We start from the raw sequence: 15,855 nt of genomic DNA on the forward strand, positions 1-15,855 counted from the left end.
ATCTGTATGGCTATAGAAATAACACCATGTCAAGCTAATATCCGTAACTGCCCAAAAAAAAAAAAGCACGGAAAAATCGAAGAATAGAAATGGCAAAAAAACTGGAAACATGGAAGTGCCAAAACAACAACTGTACTCACCTGTAGAACACACCGGGACACAACACCCTCTGGCACTTCCGGAAACTTCTGGCGCAGGTCGTGCAAAACCTGGATGTCAATCTGGTGTCTTCCCTGTGCCATTCGTGTACTGCCGGGTCAGGGTGGATGGCTCTGTTCAGCAAACCGAGGCCTCAGTGGTGGCAGCGCCCCGCCCACAGCTTCAGCATCTTCTGGAAGCAGAGGGGAGGAGGAACGTCAGGCTAACCTCTCCACGCAGACGGATCTGCTCTACTGTACAGTCATACGGGCCCCCGCACACTACATGCTACAGCCACGTTCTCAAGAGGCCGCGGTTCAGAATATGAATAATGAGTTGTTTAGCTGACGCTTTAATCAAAAGCGACTTGCTGATTGTTATTGTGATTAGACTAAGCAGGAGACAATCCCCCCCTGGAGCAATGCCGGGTGAAGGGCCTTGCTCAAGGGCCCAACAGCTGTGCTGTGGATCATATAGTAGCATAGCTACACTGGGGATTGAACCATTGAGTCACGTACCTTAACCACTAGGCTGCAGACTGGCCCACAAAAAAAATATATATATTTTTTTTCTTTTTAAAGAAACTTGCACACGCCGCGCAAAGCCATTCAGAAAAGCCACATCCGACTCAGCCCTGCTTAATGCAAAGCCGATGCTCGAGGCCCCCCGCCCACCCCACCCCCATTATGGAAATAGCTTTCAAAACTATTTTATCAAAAGGAGGCGTCCAAATATGCGGAGGGCACACAGGCCGTAATAAAGAGCAGGAAGCGGCTCTCACGCCGGAGTCCCACTCTGACCCCGCGGAGGAATTCCCAGCCCCGTGGCCATCCGCCCAGCGTCCGTCAGCAAACTGCACCGCTCACGACATGCGCCAAAATCTCCAGCCCGTTTAACAAACTTTCGGTTAGTGCAGACGACAAAGGAAGACCCCAACTAGGGCGGATTCTAAAGCCCCCAAATGCAGTTGTCCTTGATAAGAAGCAAAGTGACAACACATCACACCGAGAGTGGCCTACCTTCATGGGACTCAATCTTATGCCCGGAGATGGACTCGGTTAGTACTCTAAAGTCTGACGTTACTACATTCCAGTGTGGACAGAAGGAAAAACCTAATGCTAGTCGAAGCATCATACAAGACATTAAACATATACTGTTTTCTGCTGATAACTGATAAGAGTATAGCTCACAATGCATTCATTTTGCATGCCCAAAGAGGGGAGCCATTTTGCATCGGTAATCCTTAAAAGAGCTGCAATAAATGCCGCCTGTGAAACCTCAGCAATACTGATAAGGGCAGAACCTGTGGAGCTCCTGTCAGGAGGGGGAGCAAGCAGCTACACAAACTCAACCAAGCAAAACACCCTTTTCCCACACCGCCTCCCAACCCGGCACCACAGAACCCAGGTAATATTTACAAATCCAAATCCAAATCCAAAGAAAACATATCAACTCCAAAACAGCTTTTTATTCATCCAAAAAAATAAATTAACTACACATTCAACATAAAACCATGTTAAGAAGCTTTAGGTTTTAGGGAACAGCACTGAAGAAGCAGACAAGCCTCTGCCTGCACACATTTGGCCTTTTAGCACAGCTGAAGTAGTTTCACTCATACTGAGCTGCAGAATTAATCTTGTTTATCGACAGAGGGGACTGCGAGTGGTCCAAGGAGCTCTTAAATGCAAAACAGAAGAAAAGTGTTTTTGCCATTTCTCAGATTACTTGTTTTAGAGTGAACCCCAGAGCCCATGCAGGAGTGGGTGGGACTCAGAGGTTTCTTCCAATCATGCGAAGCCCTGAGACAGCTCCTCCAATCACGTGCAGCCCTGCGTGTGGTCTTCCAATCGCGCAGAGCCATGAGAGGGCTCTTCCAATCGCGCAGAGCCGTGAGAGGGCTCTTCCAATCGCGCAGAGCCGTCAGAGGGCTCTTCCAATCACACACAGCGGAGTCCCTGCACACTGCCGTCAGTGCGCTCTGTCTATACCGCAAAAAACCTTCCTGCCCCGTGGGTTGGCCTTGTCCAAAGAGGGGATAGCTGTGGGAACGGAAGCGCACCAGTTGGCGAGCGACCAAACGGCAGGACACAACATCGAATCCCTCCCCAAAGCGAGGGCAGCGTTTTGAGTTTCGCTTTTTTCCACGGCTAAAATAAAAACAAACACAGAAGTCAATGCACGGGCCCCTGCTTTAGAGCGTGACAAACACCGAAAAGGCAGCGGCCCTCGCGAAGGGCCCCGGACCCCCCTGCCCCGCGCGTGTTGGCCAGCGGGTTAGGGGTGTAACGGCTCCCCAGAGGAGCTGGGGTGAAATGAGCCGGAGAGGGGGCCGCACAAAGGGCCCCATTGCTGCCCTGTTATTGGCGACGCCGGCGCGATGACCCGAGGCCTGGCGCTGGTTGCCGGGGGCGACAGGGGCCGGGCTCTGTGTCAATGGGCCCATTCACGCTCCGGGGGCCGCGCGCACCGGGGACGTCCGCCCCCATTAGCGCGCCGACGCAGACAGGTAACGCTCTGGCGGGAAACGGGGCGCTGGAGAGGTGGTCATTGGATACGCTTGAGCAGCTGTGGCTACTGGTCGCTGAGGCACTGCACAGTGTTAAATACACAAACTAACACGGTGGGGGAAATTACAATATGAGCTTAAATTCACACACGTTAAAAAACACAACCACCATATTACGAAATGGGGCTGATCTAAACTTCAATGTGCACATCCTTTTGTTCAACGCGGATATTCTGTGTGATAAATCCATGTCACGCCTACTTGTGAGGACCTACAGTACGGTGTCAGCAGTGACTAACAGGGGTTTGAAGAAGACGCCCTCAGGGTACTCTGCACCCCTGCTGCCCCTCCCGATCACGCACGCCCCCAGGACCAGGAAGGCCGCTGTGTGGTGACTGCCCAGGCCTGCCCTGAAGAAGTCGCCCCGGCGACGGCCGTACACTCCCACACTCTCCAAACGGGAGTTTCCCCCAGACTCCGGCCACACTGGGCGGAATGTCCGACTGCCTCACAGTCCGGGGAAAATTTAAACAAATAAAGGGACTAATTGGCAGTCGACCCTCTGAAGCCTGCTGGCAGGAGCCCCAGTTATTCTGCACGGCCTCTCACACAGAGAGACACACACACACACACACACACACGCAGAGAGAGACACACACAGGCGCACACATGGCCTCTCACAGACAGACAGACACACACACACACACACACACACACACACACACAGGCTCACACACACAGGCTCACACAGACGCATAGACACATAGACACACAGCAGGAATGGGGGGGCAGCATGTTATAAGCACAATCACTGGTATAGAAGCACTCATTGTAGTAGCACACACTGTGTGAAGGAGCACTAAGGGGTCTACCCGTGGTACAATTTAGCTGAAGACCTTCAGCAAAAAATACCAGTGAAATGAAGGCAAGTCCCCACAACATTACCAAAACAAAAACACAGTAGGGAGTGAATCTAGAGCAGTAAAAGGAATCTGCTGAGTAAAGGGAACATTTCCGAAACAACAACAGAGGACAGAGGATCCACCAGAGCCTCTGTTCCACATCCCTTCATGGCAAAAATATTTACCAACTGCTTTAATTTCCCCTGAACTGTGGCTGAGACCACCTTCAGCAAAACAGTGTGGAGTTACGCGTGGTGTACCTCAGATTACAGGCCTGTTTGAGACGCACTGCAGCATCTCTCTCCCTCTGTACCTCTGTTCTTCTCCCCCTCTCTCTCTCCATGCTGCCCTCACAATCTATGTCTCTCTCACTCTCTCACTCTCTCACTCTCTCACTCTCTCACTCTCTCACTCTCTTGGAGACACATGCTCACATGCAAATACAACCAAAGACATACACACACACACGCACACACACAGACACACACACACACACACACACACACACAGGTTTTAGCACATGCACGTGTGCGTGCACACACACACGCGTGCGTGCACACACACACGCACACGCACACGCACAGCTGCGCTAGGCGCTGGGCTCATCCCGTCCGGGCCACCCAGAGCACGAGCCTCTTATTGGACATTCTGCAGCACCATAAGTAGCCCAAATTCCTGCTGGGGTTTTGGAAGGCTGGATATAAGCTATGGAAACTTTACAGAGGTCCCGGTCGGAGTAGAGAAATATTTACACAGCTCGGATATCACGTTGGCCATTTCACTGGATCTTCAAAGAGCCTATCACTGCATTAATGTGCCATTACCACTGCATTAATGTCATCACTGGTGAGGCTGAAATGTTTAACGCCATGAAAGGTCACAAGCACTTTTACAGACCTGTCTTTTAATAAAAAAGAAAGAAAAAAAAAACACCTGTATTTAAAAAAAGACTGCAGCTCATTTAACCAGAGTTGTTGTTAGCTGGTTAACCATCCCTTCAAAGAGTTTCAGTGCGGTCTACTCACAAGGACAATTCAAACAATGCATGAGGCTAAACGTAAATGAGTAGGACGTTGTCCACCGCGGCAAAGGGAAGGAAACGTGTTTACTTCTCTATGGGGCTCTCAACAATGCGTCCTAAACCATCGTGCAGCCGTTCTGTCCGCAAGAAGTACATTATGGCATTTATGAGTACACTTAGTCCTGTGTTCTTAAGAGCGCTTTCATTTCCTTTCTGGCATGAAACGTACTGCTGCAGATCTGGAGATGTGGGTTCAGTGAAAAAAGAAAGAGAAAAAAAGCCGATCTGTATTCTCAAGTCGCAGTTAGCGAGTCAATGCAGTTCAGGGAACAGTAGTTGCTGTGTCAAAAGAGCCAGTGAGAGGAGTCGCCCAAAACAATAAAGTTTTTTAAAAGGTCGAGACGGTCCACGCACACATCTGGTGTGTCACACACGTCTGTTGCAACACATTCCCCCCCTTTTGCAAAGTGATTTATGAATGGTGCATGTTTAAGCCTTCACCACCGAAGGGAAATCTGTCCGCATATTAATGACTGGGGCTCGCTCTACCTGTGCCGGCAGGTTCCGTGAAACCGCACTTCAAGGCTTAATTGGCTCTTATGAAGGAGTCAAAAAAGAAGCACAACTGGCAAAGGTTGAAATTGGGGAAAGGGCCCAGAGTTCTTCACAATCTTCAGTTGGAGAATGTGCTATTCTATGGTTCTCACACACACACACACACACACACACACACACACACACACACACACACACACACACACACACACACACACACACACACACACACACACACACACACACACAGCGTGTGTCGAGGAGGGGGTGGAGAGCAGGAAATCAGAAATTGCTCGGTGCGGCAGCGTGCAGCTGGCGGCTGATTGGAAGCAGGCAGAGGCAGGGGCACCAGCTCTCTCTGGGGGCACAGTGGGACACGGGGGGGGAAGTCTCTCCCTCCCTCTCTCCCTTTCCCTCCCCCTCAACCACCTCTCCCTCCTGTCCCTCTCTCTCCCTTGCTCTCTCTTGCTCTCCCAATCCCTCTCTTTCTGCTGGGGGAACTGTGGGTCCTCAGCTCTGTTCACAGGCACCAGTCATGTTTCATAGTCCCCACCTCTCTCCGCACTCCCAGGGCCTGTCCCAGTCCAGTGTCCCTCTGCCGCTCTGAATAAGAGGCCTGAGCTGCCCGGCAGGTTGGGTCTGTCCTCACCATTTAAGGGATTATCAGGGGAGGGGGGTGACTGTCTCTCCAAGGCACTTGCTGCAGCTTGCTTTGCCTTATTTTCCCTCTCCTCCTCCACCCCCGTGCTCCCCGCCCCTCCCCCACCCCTACAACACAACATTTCTGTGGGCAACCGAACGCCGAGTTCACCTAGCTGAAGTGGAAGCGCTGCTGCATTCCATCTGCCAGAATGACAACTGGGCCCAAGCCGCAGGGCTAACGGCTAACGGCTGCCCGCTAAGCTGCTAGCGGCCAGCCAACCGACCGACGGGACTACCGTCGCTCGCTCATTCACACAGCCAACAACTGCTCTTCCTAATGCAGCGAACAACTGCGCTTTCTAACACACTTTGTCTGGGGAAACCTGTCTTATTTTTACCTTTATTTTTTATACTTTGCAGTTCAGGTTTCCGTGGCCGGTCTGTACATCAAGTGGTGAAAGTGGCAGTTGGTGTGTTCGGAGAGGGACGAGCACAGGACCCTGAAAGCTGAAGCCCCGGCCCTGCCATTGGGGCGACTGCGGCGGTTGGAGACACAGCTGGGGATGACTCAGTTTCCAGGCAGGGTATGAGCAACAACAACAGTGACTGGAGCCCCGGGGTTTAGAGCTAAAGCTCCCCGCTCAACTCCCCGCAGGAGAGAGAGAGGAGCACCGGGAGCGGCCCCGCTGCACGACGCTGGAACAACAACAGCAGTCATTCCAACAATGCATCATGGGAGAGAGGAGAGGAGAGGAGGAGCTCTCCATGGCGACGGGAGCGCCACCTTGGGCCCCCGGACTGCCAAACATTCTCAACTGGCTGGGCATTTAACTGGACCGGAGGGAGGTGGGAGAGAGACAGAGAGACAGAGAGAGAGAGAGAGAGAGAGAGAGAGAGAGAGGGGCAAGGAAGAGAGAGGGAGAGAGGGAGGTAGAGAAGAGAGGAGAGGCAAGAGAGAGCGAGAGGGGAGAGAGGGGAATATAAAGGGAAAGAGAGAGGAAAAAGGAGGGGTAGAGAGAGAGAGAGAGGGAGAGAGAGAGAGAGAGAGAGGAAATCAGGAGGCCATTAAAAGCAGCTGGACTGCAGCCAGCACTGCACCCCTAATAATGTGTGCTCTGTGGAGTGAGTGCCTGAGCGCGGGGCGAGAGCCCCATCTCATACCGCACTCTTCCTGTGCGTTTCACACTTACACGCCGGTGTCCGGGACGCTTCTGACTGCATGCGCAGCATGGAAAAAAACAAAACAACAACAAGTAAACAAACACCCTCCAGCTACATTTATATACGCGCCGTCAACAGGACGCATCTGGACCGTGTTACACAAATTACCGCGAGAAAAAATGAAATTAACGTTTAACGCCGGGCGATGCAATTTCCAAACGGCCCTGCCAGAGAGGCTGTAAATAAGGCATCACTTCCAGGCTTCCGGCGGTTTCTACGCCGCATGTGGGGAACACGGAGGCGAGAATATTCCGTGTCAGTTCTGAATTTTTTTAAAAGAAATAAACTAAACCGCCCCGTGGGGGGTGGGCTGGTGGTCCCGTTAGTGTGGAAAAATGTAAAACCTGAAAAAAGTAAAATAAAAAATAAAAAAATAAAAAAATAAAAACCTCAGACGAAATTCACGCACGAGCGGGTTCAGGAAAGCCGGACCGCCCATACGTTCCAAAAACCAGTTCTGGCGAATCAGGGCTTGAATAGTGTGTGAAAACAACACCTTATCCTCAGGATGACATGCCAGAGGTCTCTGCTTGTTCTGAATGGGAAGAGACTGCGCAATCTTGGCATTCTTCAAATAACAGCTTATCAGAGTCGCAAGTGCAAACTTCGGCATCCAGCCTGTCGCAACAAAATCACAGCTCAAAATCACGGATTTTGCATTTAAGCACGCAAGCGTACATACTTGCCAATTTCTGCTTGTTCATTCAAATCATGCTCAAGTGGCTGAAGTGATCCAAATACTACCACTACGGAGGCGACTACCTGGGCGAGAGAAAATTTCGATGTGAAAATCCATACTCGGTTTTGCAATCGGTACGTTTGGTTTACCAATCCGTACACCCAGTGTTGCAATGTGTGTTTTGCAAAACCGTACTCTAGGTTTTGCATCGGTACATTTGGTAAACCAATCTGTACACCCAGTTTTGCAATCTGTGCATGTGGTTTTCCAATCCGTACTCCTGGTTTTTGCAATAGGTACGTTCGGTTCACCAATCCATACTCTCAGTTTTTCAATCTGTGTTTGCTTTGCCAATCAGTACACTCAGTTGTGCAAAAGAATACAAATTGCCAAACCAAAGTCTGAAGGCGAGAACGAGTGTACACAGATTCCAAAACTGAGCCCAGGATAGCAAAAACGAGACTTCCATGTCTAGCGCGGCACCATAGGTTACTGTTCATCAACATAGCAAGAAAAAGAAAACGTATTGCTCACCATTCTCAAAGCCCTATTTCCACACAATCCATGGAACAGATAAGCGATCTGAAATGGGTGCACTTCCATAATCACCTTTATTCAACCAGACTTTAGGAGTAACTGGCAGTAATAAGACGTCTGAATTGATGTGAACTTCACGGTGAACTTGAGTAAAGTGCTTTTGATCAGTTCCTGTATTTACCGGCCCATCTGCAGAGCTGTTGTTCTGCAGGTATATGTGCATATTCGACAGGAGGAAAGGACAAAGCCCATCAGCTCAATGAACATGCAGCTCAATCAGCAGACCCCCAGGACAGGATATGATGTCAGACGTACATTCAAAATCACATCCTGTGTGTGCAATGCATGGCCACGCACTGCTTCATTCCAGCTCAACCCAGTGGATCTACAGCAGTGAGTCAATGCAAGGTTTGTATGTACAATGTTAACCCTACACTGACTCATCTGTGACATGGCACAACAACATCACGGCCACCGCAAAAAAAATTATTTATTAAGGAGGAACATATTTAAAGATGCACAGCCTTTGCTGATTAATGACCGCAGTGACAACAAGGCAATGAAAGGTAACTATTTCTTTACCCCCCTCCCCCTCTCACATCCACCATTACAATATCCAACCCCATTTACCCCCCACCTCGCCCACTACCCCAGCTGCCTATGCTATATACAACACGTTATGCCTCCACAGATGACCCACAAACCTAAGGAAAACACTGCTAGTGTCCTGGGAAGGTCAAATCTAAAGGTACGATGGGATTCGCTCACAGTCCATCACATCTAACGTGTAGCGTTTCACAGTTCAAACCAGGGGGAAGTATGCAAACAAAATGAGACCTGGTCTTCCCCATTCAGTCAGTACCCAACGCTTGTGTGAGCAAGGATCACTGAACAGGGTATAGTAAATAGTGAGATGACTACACTTTTGACACTATAATCCACCTGCTCAGTACACATCTTGGGCAGACAAAATGATAGCATAATATAGGCCACATATCATAATTTAGACATACTACACATACTACAGGTTAAACATACTACCGCCAACATATTATAATCTGCACATGGCACACATTGTAAACATACTACATATAATCTACATGCATGACTGAGACCATGCTAGTTCAGCAGTCCACCTCCTGTCAGTTTAAGGCACCTCAAACTCTCAAATTGTCTAATCTCTGAGCGGCCAATCAGCGACCGACACTGCAGCCCCCTTCACAATCTAAACCTGCGGCCCTTTCGCGCCGGGATTCCAGAGGAATGCAAGGAGACCGCTGTTATCGAATAGGACGTTTTTATGAATGGCGTTAAACCCCGGGGAGAGAGCAGAGGTGCTTCTCCGAGCTCCGGCGTACGGTTGTGCAGCGTTCACCCACCTCTGCCGCGGAGTGGCTGTAACCCTCCCCCTAATGAGGACCCCCACCCCCCCTCCGCAAGCATTCTGTAAGACCACAGCCCACGCTCAAAATAGAAACTTTAACAACAACTAAAATGTTAAGCTAAACCACTAATCTCTCTATTTGCTTTCTGCCAACAACTTTTAAATTCGAGAAGATGGGAAGGAAAGAATTTCAGGGTAAAAAAACAACGATTTTTTTTAGGATCAGTGAAAATGTGCAGCAGCAGGGAAGGCTTTGGTTAGGAAACTGCGCAGAATGGTGTTCCACGTTGTTCAAAATGGGCCTCCCACCCTGGCATATTAAATGAAAATTGAATCCCAAATTGATACACCCCTTCAGGGTCCAATATATTTGCCTCAATGTAAAACGGTGTTGATGTTTTTGTTAGCGCTGCGGTTTCAATGAGTTTTGGACACAGCTTTGCATACTTCGGTAAAAGACAGTTAAAAGCTACTTTCGCAAACCAAACAGTCAGACTTCAAGGACATCTTTGCGAAGCTCACAGTCCGCAGCCCACCCAACCATTCTGGAACCTGAAATTTCTTCACCAGTGGGATCAGAACAGTTCTATTTGTTCTGGGGGTTTTTTTGCCCTTGATAATTGATTCCTTGACTGCACTCAGTCTTCATTTGCAACAAACCCCGCCAGCTGCACAGGAACAACTGTCCTGCATTCTGACTGTGCCACCTGCAGCTGTGCATGCAATGCTGTTGCTGTGCATGGAACACCGCAGTGCGGCAGCTGTGCATGGAATGCTGTTGCCCTGCACGGAACACTGCAGTCCTGAAGCTGTGCATGTAACGCTGTTGCCCTGCACGGAACACTGCTGCAGCTGTGCATGGAACGCTGTTGCCCTGCACGGAACACTGCGGTGCTGCAGCTGTGCATGGAATGCTGTTGCTATGCATGGAACACAGCAGTGCACAGTGCCTCAGCGGCGCATGAAGCACCGCAGCTGAGGCATATGCGCTCCTCTAACACGGCCTCCCAGGAGTCAGTGGCAAACCACACGCTGCTCTGCAGAGCCCACGCAATGCGCAGCAGTGGCAATCCATCACAGACGCCAACTGGTCACCTGCAAGTGCCCCGCTGAGCATGCTCAGAGGAGGCATTGCGGCAGAAACCCGAGGAACACTTACCGACCCAAGCCCAGCCTACCATGGCAGGACCAGGCAGAACACAGCTGCGGGTTCCAGGCCATTTCCATTGAAGAAATAGGCCAGCCCCAGACTTTGGAAAAGCTGTGATGACAGATTTAACAAACCGGGCTGTAGTCTACATCAACTTATCGTGATTAGAATTCTTAGCGGCGCAAGCTCAAGACGAAGCTCGCGGCACAACCGCCCCGCATTCCGTTTGTCTCCAAGATGTCTTTTTCCATGTACAATTTTCACAAGTCCAGCGGTCACACCAGCCAATGGAATGCTGCTTCTTTGAAACTCAGGACATTTCAAAATCTCAAGTTTTCTACAAATTCACTTGCGTTCCGATAAAAATAAAAAATGTTCCCATAATATTCCAATGTCATCATAATAGCACAATAAATTATGTTGTTCATAATTTTATTATAGGCAAGTGGGATGAAATACATTTTTGGCGTTGATCAAAACAAACAGACTAATAATAGCGTGAATAAAAGGAGCGATTTATGTTTCATTTACTCATGTAGCGCAAGCTACAGTGGCATCAGCAGAAACACATTTTTGGGCTTGTGAAAACGTGGGTAGGCCGACTAGGTAGGTTTTTTCTGAATATATTTTCCACACCATCCAACAAGCATCCGACAACAGTGTGCCCTCACACTGGCACAAAGTCGTTCGCTATACAACTTAAAAAGGCCAACACATTTTGTAAACAAACTTGATTTTTGGATTCAGAAAATCTCTAGTGACAAACAACAACAACCTGTTAACTAAAAACAAAACATTACAGTAACATTGCCAAGGCAGTCATGAAAAATCTTACCATTGATGGCTTGTTGCAGAAGATGTATTACATCACAAATTGGAATGCACTTCTTTAAGAGGACAATCTTACCTCTGTACAACTAGCCTTCTAATTTTACCATGTGCAGAAACATTGTACCAAGTTGTAATTGCCCACAATACAAAGATGGCAATCCAATGAAAACCAGTCAAATGCATTAGATTTAGTGACATTTCATTTGAATGAAGCGCTCTTTGAAACACACAAAGCCAACAATAGCTGGGTAAATATTATGATCAATTGGCTCAAATAAACAGGAGTAATTATTTTGTTGTGGTTCAAGTCTGGGTCATCTGGGTCAAACACAGAATCCTGCATCAACGCGACCTCTGAAGACGCGAAGGTCCAGCCGAGTCCAAAGGTGCCATGGATTTCACTGCACAGATAGTCTGGCATAGTCAAACAGCTACAGCAAAACCACTCAAACTGCAGAGCGCAGCCCAAAATCTGTAGACAACAGGGCTCACCAGCCCAGCGCAATCACGGAACTGCAACAGTCTGCAGCTCCAAATGCCCAGGTTAACCCCTTCTGCTCCGCTAACATAAACGTGCAGATGCATACGCTGTGGAATCATTAGGCGGGATCGCTGCACATCGCACGCCGCTCCTCTCGGCTCCATATGTTGTTATTTATCATTTCCTCCGCAGCGGATCCTTGTTGTACTTGGACGAACTCTTTGGGCTGAAGCCTGTTTTCTTTTCTTTCTTTTTTTTTTTATCATGAGAAAAAGCCGGTTCCATCATATCCAAAACAATTTATCAGGGCCAGAATAATACTCCAGACAATGAGTGTCCGAAGAGCGAGGGGAGAGGAGACGTGGAGGCAGGAAGGAGGCCGGGCAGACGTGACGGGGCTTCCGGATGGAACAGCGGGACGTAGTGGGGAGGGGCACGTGGTCTTCTTCCCTCTCATCCTCTCACCCCTCCCCTTCTCCTGGCCTGCTTTCAGCTGCTCCGAGTGACGCCCCTTATCTGGGTCCCATGGGGGGAGGGGTTCACTGGGTGGGTGGGAGGTGGCGGCGATGTTTGCCCGGGCGCTGTTAAAACAGCCGTTGCACGTCTGTTCCCCCCCCCCACAGCCCCCACTGTCGCCCCGCCGTAATCCGGCGAGCGGCGGGCCTGCGGGGTGGGAGAGACCGCACAGAGAGACGGATGGTGGCGCGGGTCCACTGACAGCACAGCCGCGCCCGGGCGGGGGGGGGGGGGGGGAGGGCCTGGGAATGGGAACACACACTGCAGACACAGACACGTACCGCAGGTTCAAAGACCGTCGCAGGCCAAATTAAACCGCCACCCCGAAGCACGCGGCTTTTCCAGCATTACCGCTAGGCTCTATATTGCTCGGGGGATTTACAATGGCACAGACAACACATCTTCCAGCAACATGTGCAGCGCAGCCCGTCCTGCAGGCCGCCGGGGCCTCAACCCACTCAGGCTCACCGAGCGTTCACACAGGAAGGTGTGCTATTAATTCACTGGTCGCATTCAAATGTATTTTCATGCTGTATGCTGATAATAAAAAGAAAAAAAGCGTGCACATTCTTACAGCTCAGTTATTTAAAAAAAACTTTTTTTTAAAAAAAACTCATGTTTTTACACCACTTGCAAGCTGTAGAAAGATGAGGTTACCACACCTTTGTTTTTGAACCCTTCCAGTCTGGGAACATAGGAACACAATGCAACTGCTGGTAGTTTAAAGAAAGGCGAGGGTGAACTGGAGGAAACGCAGGGAAAGTATGTGAAAGCTAATCCGATAGCTGTGAAACTTGCGGGTCGTTTGGGGGGGGGGGGGGCTAAAAAAAGGCTCAAACTGTTGGTTCTGAGAGATTTTCCGACAGGGGTTTCGAAGCCCGCTCGGCTTCACTGGCCCCGTGCCTAGCAACGGATTCCTGTGCTACATGATTCACGATTAGATTATTTGTTGGCTCCGGCCCCATGGAAACGACCCCCGGAGCAAGCGCTTCCGGGTCTCGAGAGCGGGGGAGCCCAGTTTCTCACCGGTTGCTGAAGGCGATCCCTCGGGGAGCAGCGTTCGTAACGGCGTCAGGGCCTGCAGATGCTGGGGCAAAGAGGATGCACTTATCTTATCAGTTCAGTCAGGGCTTAGTAAGGCTCACTGTGCCCTTTCAGGGGCCCCAGGGAGACTCCTCAGACCGCATAATACCGCTGTGTTCTTGAACAGAAGTGCAAGGCCGCTTTTACCAGTTCGGAAGTACGGTTGTAAATGGGTGCGGTAAGGAAATGGTGATGGTGGGGATGATTTCAGCTGATAGCATCAGCCTGCAAAGACCAGGGGCACATTTCTTTCATAAATGCATTGATGCTTGGAAGGTATAAAGCCCACAGCTTGTTTTTTACCATCTATATGTGCCCATTCCATGTCACAGAAACAATGGCACCATTTGTTTGGTGTCTGAAAAACTACACAGCAGGTCTGTCAATTGATTTGTCAATTGACTGAACACAAGAGAATAACTGACAAAACGGTAACTGAAAATATTTCAGCCACTGGTGAGCCTTCATAGCATTAGTTCCGTTTGTGATGTTATTACAGAAGGCTTGTTCAAGCTTCTTCCTGGGAGGGGTCCAAGAGTTCTCTTTTTGGCAAGGCAGTGGAAAAACACCAGTACTTCCTGGGGGCATGCTTAAGTTCCTGGGAAGAGTTCCTGTGCTGATTGAAAAGTTCTTATTATAAAGTAGCTATTACACATTCTGCAATGAAGATAATCCAAGGTATGAGTATCTTCTTTGTATATAACGGCCACGAACAAATGGTAAGCAATTTTGGTCCGTGAAGAAGAGCGTGGTTGAGGACACGTGTGGGACTGCCCGTCTGCTGGAGAGATGGTCGGAGAGATGGTCGGAGAGATGCAGTAATGCGGCACATGCCCTGGCCTTGGGATGCTGTGGCTGACTCAGAAGCCACGAATGCTGGACATGCCTCTTATGCCGATGGTGTACCGCAACCACACCTTCAAGAGGAAGTCGGGCACCTCTCTGATGCCAACACCCACAAACGCCCTTTATTTCACTCGTGTGGGCTTTGTTCACACTGTGGGCCAGGACCGCCCCAAACCTGGCCCTCAAAGTCAGCAGCACTGCTGGACTTGTTTTCTTCATGCTAGTTCACCAAGCAATAAGGTCACAAGAGGTTCTACGCGCCGCGTGTCCAAGAAGACACCAGTCTCTGGTTGAAGGGGGCTGGGGTACAGTGCAGGTGTCGAGGGCCAGGTTTGAGTGACTCCGTCGCGAACATAGCGAAACCACCTCCCGAGCAAAGGCCGCGAAGCCTCAACCAACCGAACACGCCACACATTACACCAGTGAAGCCGTTTTCAACAGGACATCTGGCTGACTTGCAGAGCATGCGTGAGCATATCTTCAGCCTTTACCGCAAGACAAAGCTCGCTCCGCTTCCAGTCGTCACGCTCGTTCGAGGAGACGGCACACGGTGGCTCCCCCCGGCTGTTTGGCCTCCCTTTACAGCTGCGCCTGGAACACGTCGTTCCTCTCGCTCGGACCGAGGAGCCCGAGAGCAGCCTGAGGGCATCGTGCACTTGTATTACCACAGGAGCGCTCTAGTGCATCGCAGGACCTCTGCGTGCTCCGCTAAGGAGAAAACCCTCCACCGGAAATGCTTTCAGCAGCTGCTAGGAGTATTATTCCCCACCTTGAGGCCAACCGAAAAAGACAAATGGCAGCCAAGTCATGTGACGACTCGACGGCGGGACGGCAGTGGTGGGAGACCGCTCCGGCCGGTCGGTCTGCAGCATCGCGCTCCAGACTCGCTGTCGAATTTCCGTCTCGAGCGAGCGTCCGTGTTTCACGGCGCATTGTTACGCTGGGTTCTCGATAGTGTATCTTTTTTTGGAGCGGTGCTACCGCTGCTAGGATGTGCGCTATTTGCGACTTGGTTTGAAAAGCGCCGGGGGTTGGCGGCGGTGTGGAGGGGGGCGCGATGGCGGTGCTGGTGGAGGACAGGAGGGACACTGTTGGAGAGGCCCAGACGGGCACTGACAGGTGTGGCACAGACGGTGCCAAAGGCCGCCGGGCCTGATCCTCGCCGCGGACGGCAGCCAAACCGCACAACCACCAGGTCTGATGGCAGTGCATTCCCGCGTGCCTCGCACATTCAGGGAGAGCTTGTTATGGGAGTAAAGAAGAACAATATGGCACAATTACTCAATTACAAACTGCTTTTACTCTAACGATTGTGCATTGGGTTATACAGAGAGGGAGCTGTGTGGTTAATAGAAAGGGGAGG

General features: G+C 50.2%; 1 protein-coding gene across 3 annotated transcripts in view; it reads right to left on the bottom strand.

Annotated features, from left to right (window-relative positions):
- tab2 (TGF-beta activated kinase 1 (MAP3K7) binding protein 2) overlaps positions 1-15,855 on the bottom strand; it is a 38,575-nt gene that overhangs the window by 12,015 nt on the left and 10,705 nt on the right. For 2 of the 3 annotated variants that reach the window (XM_061243325.1, XM_061243323.1), the window contains exon 2: positions 141-331. In XM_061243325.1, the coding sequence (XP_061099309.1) occupies positions 141-242 (102 nt within the window). In that variant the 5' untranslated portion in view covers positions 243-331. The remainder of the gene's footprint in view (positions 1-140; positions 332-15,855) is intronic. The other variant, XM_061243324.1, reaches the window with a different exon arrangement.

The sequence above is a fragment of the Conger conger genome, chromosome 5 (assembly GCF_963514075.1).
Source record: "Conger conger chromosome 5, fConCon1.1, whole genome shotgun sequence".
NCBI classification, from domain to species: Eukaryota; Metazoa; Chordata; class Actinopteri; order Anguilliformes; family Congridae; genus Conger; species Conger conger.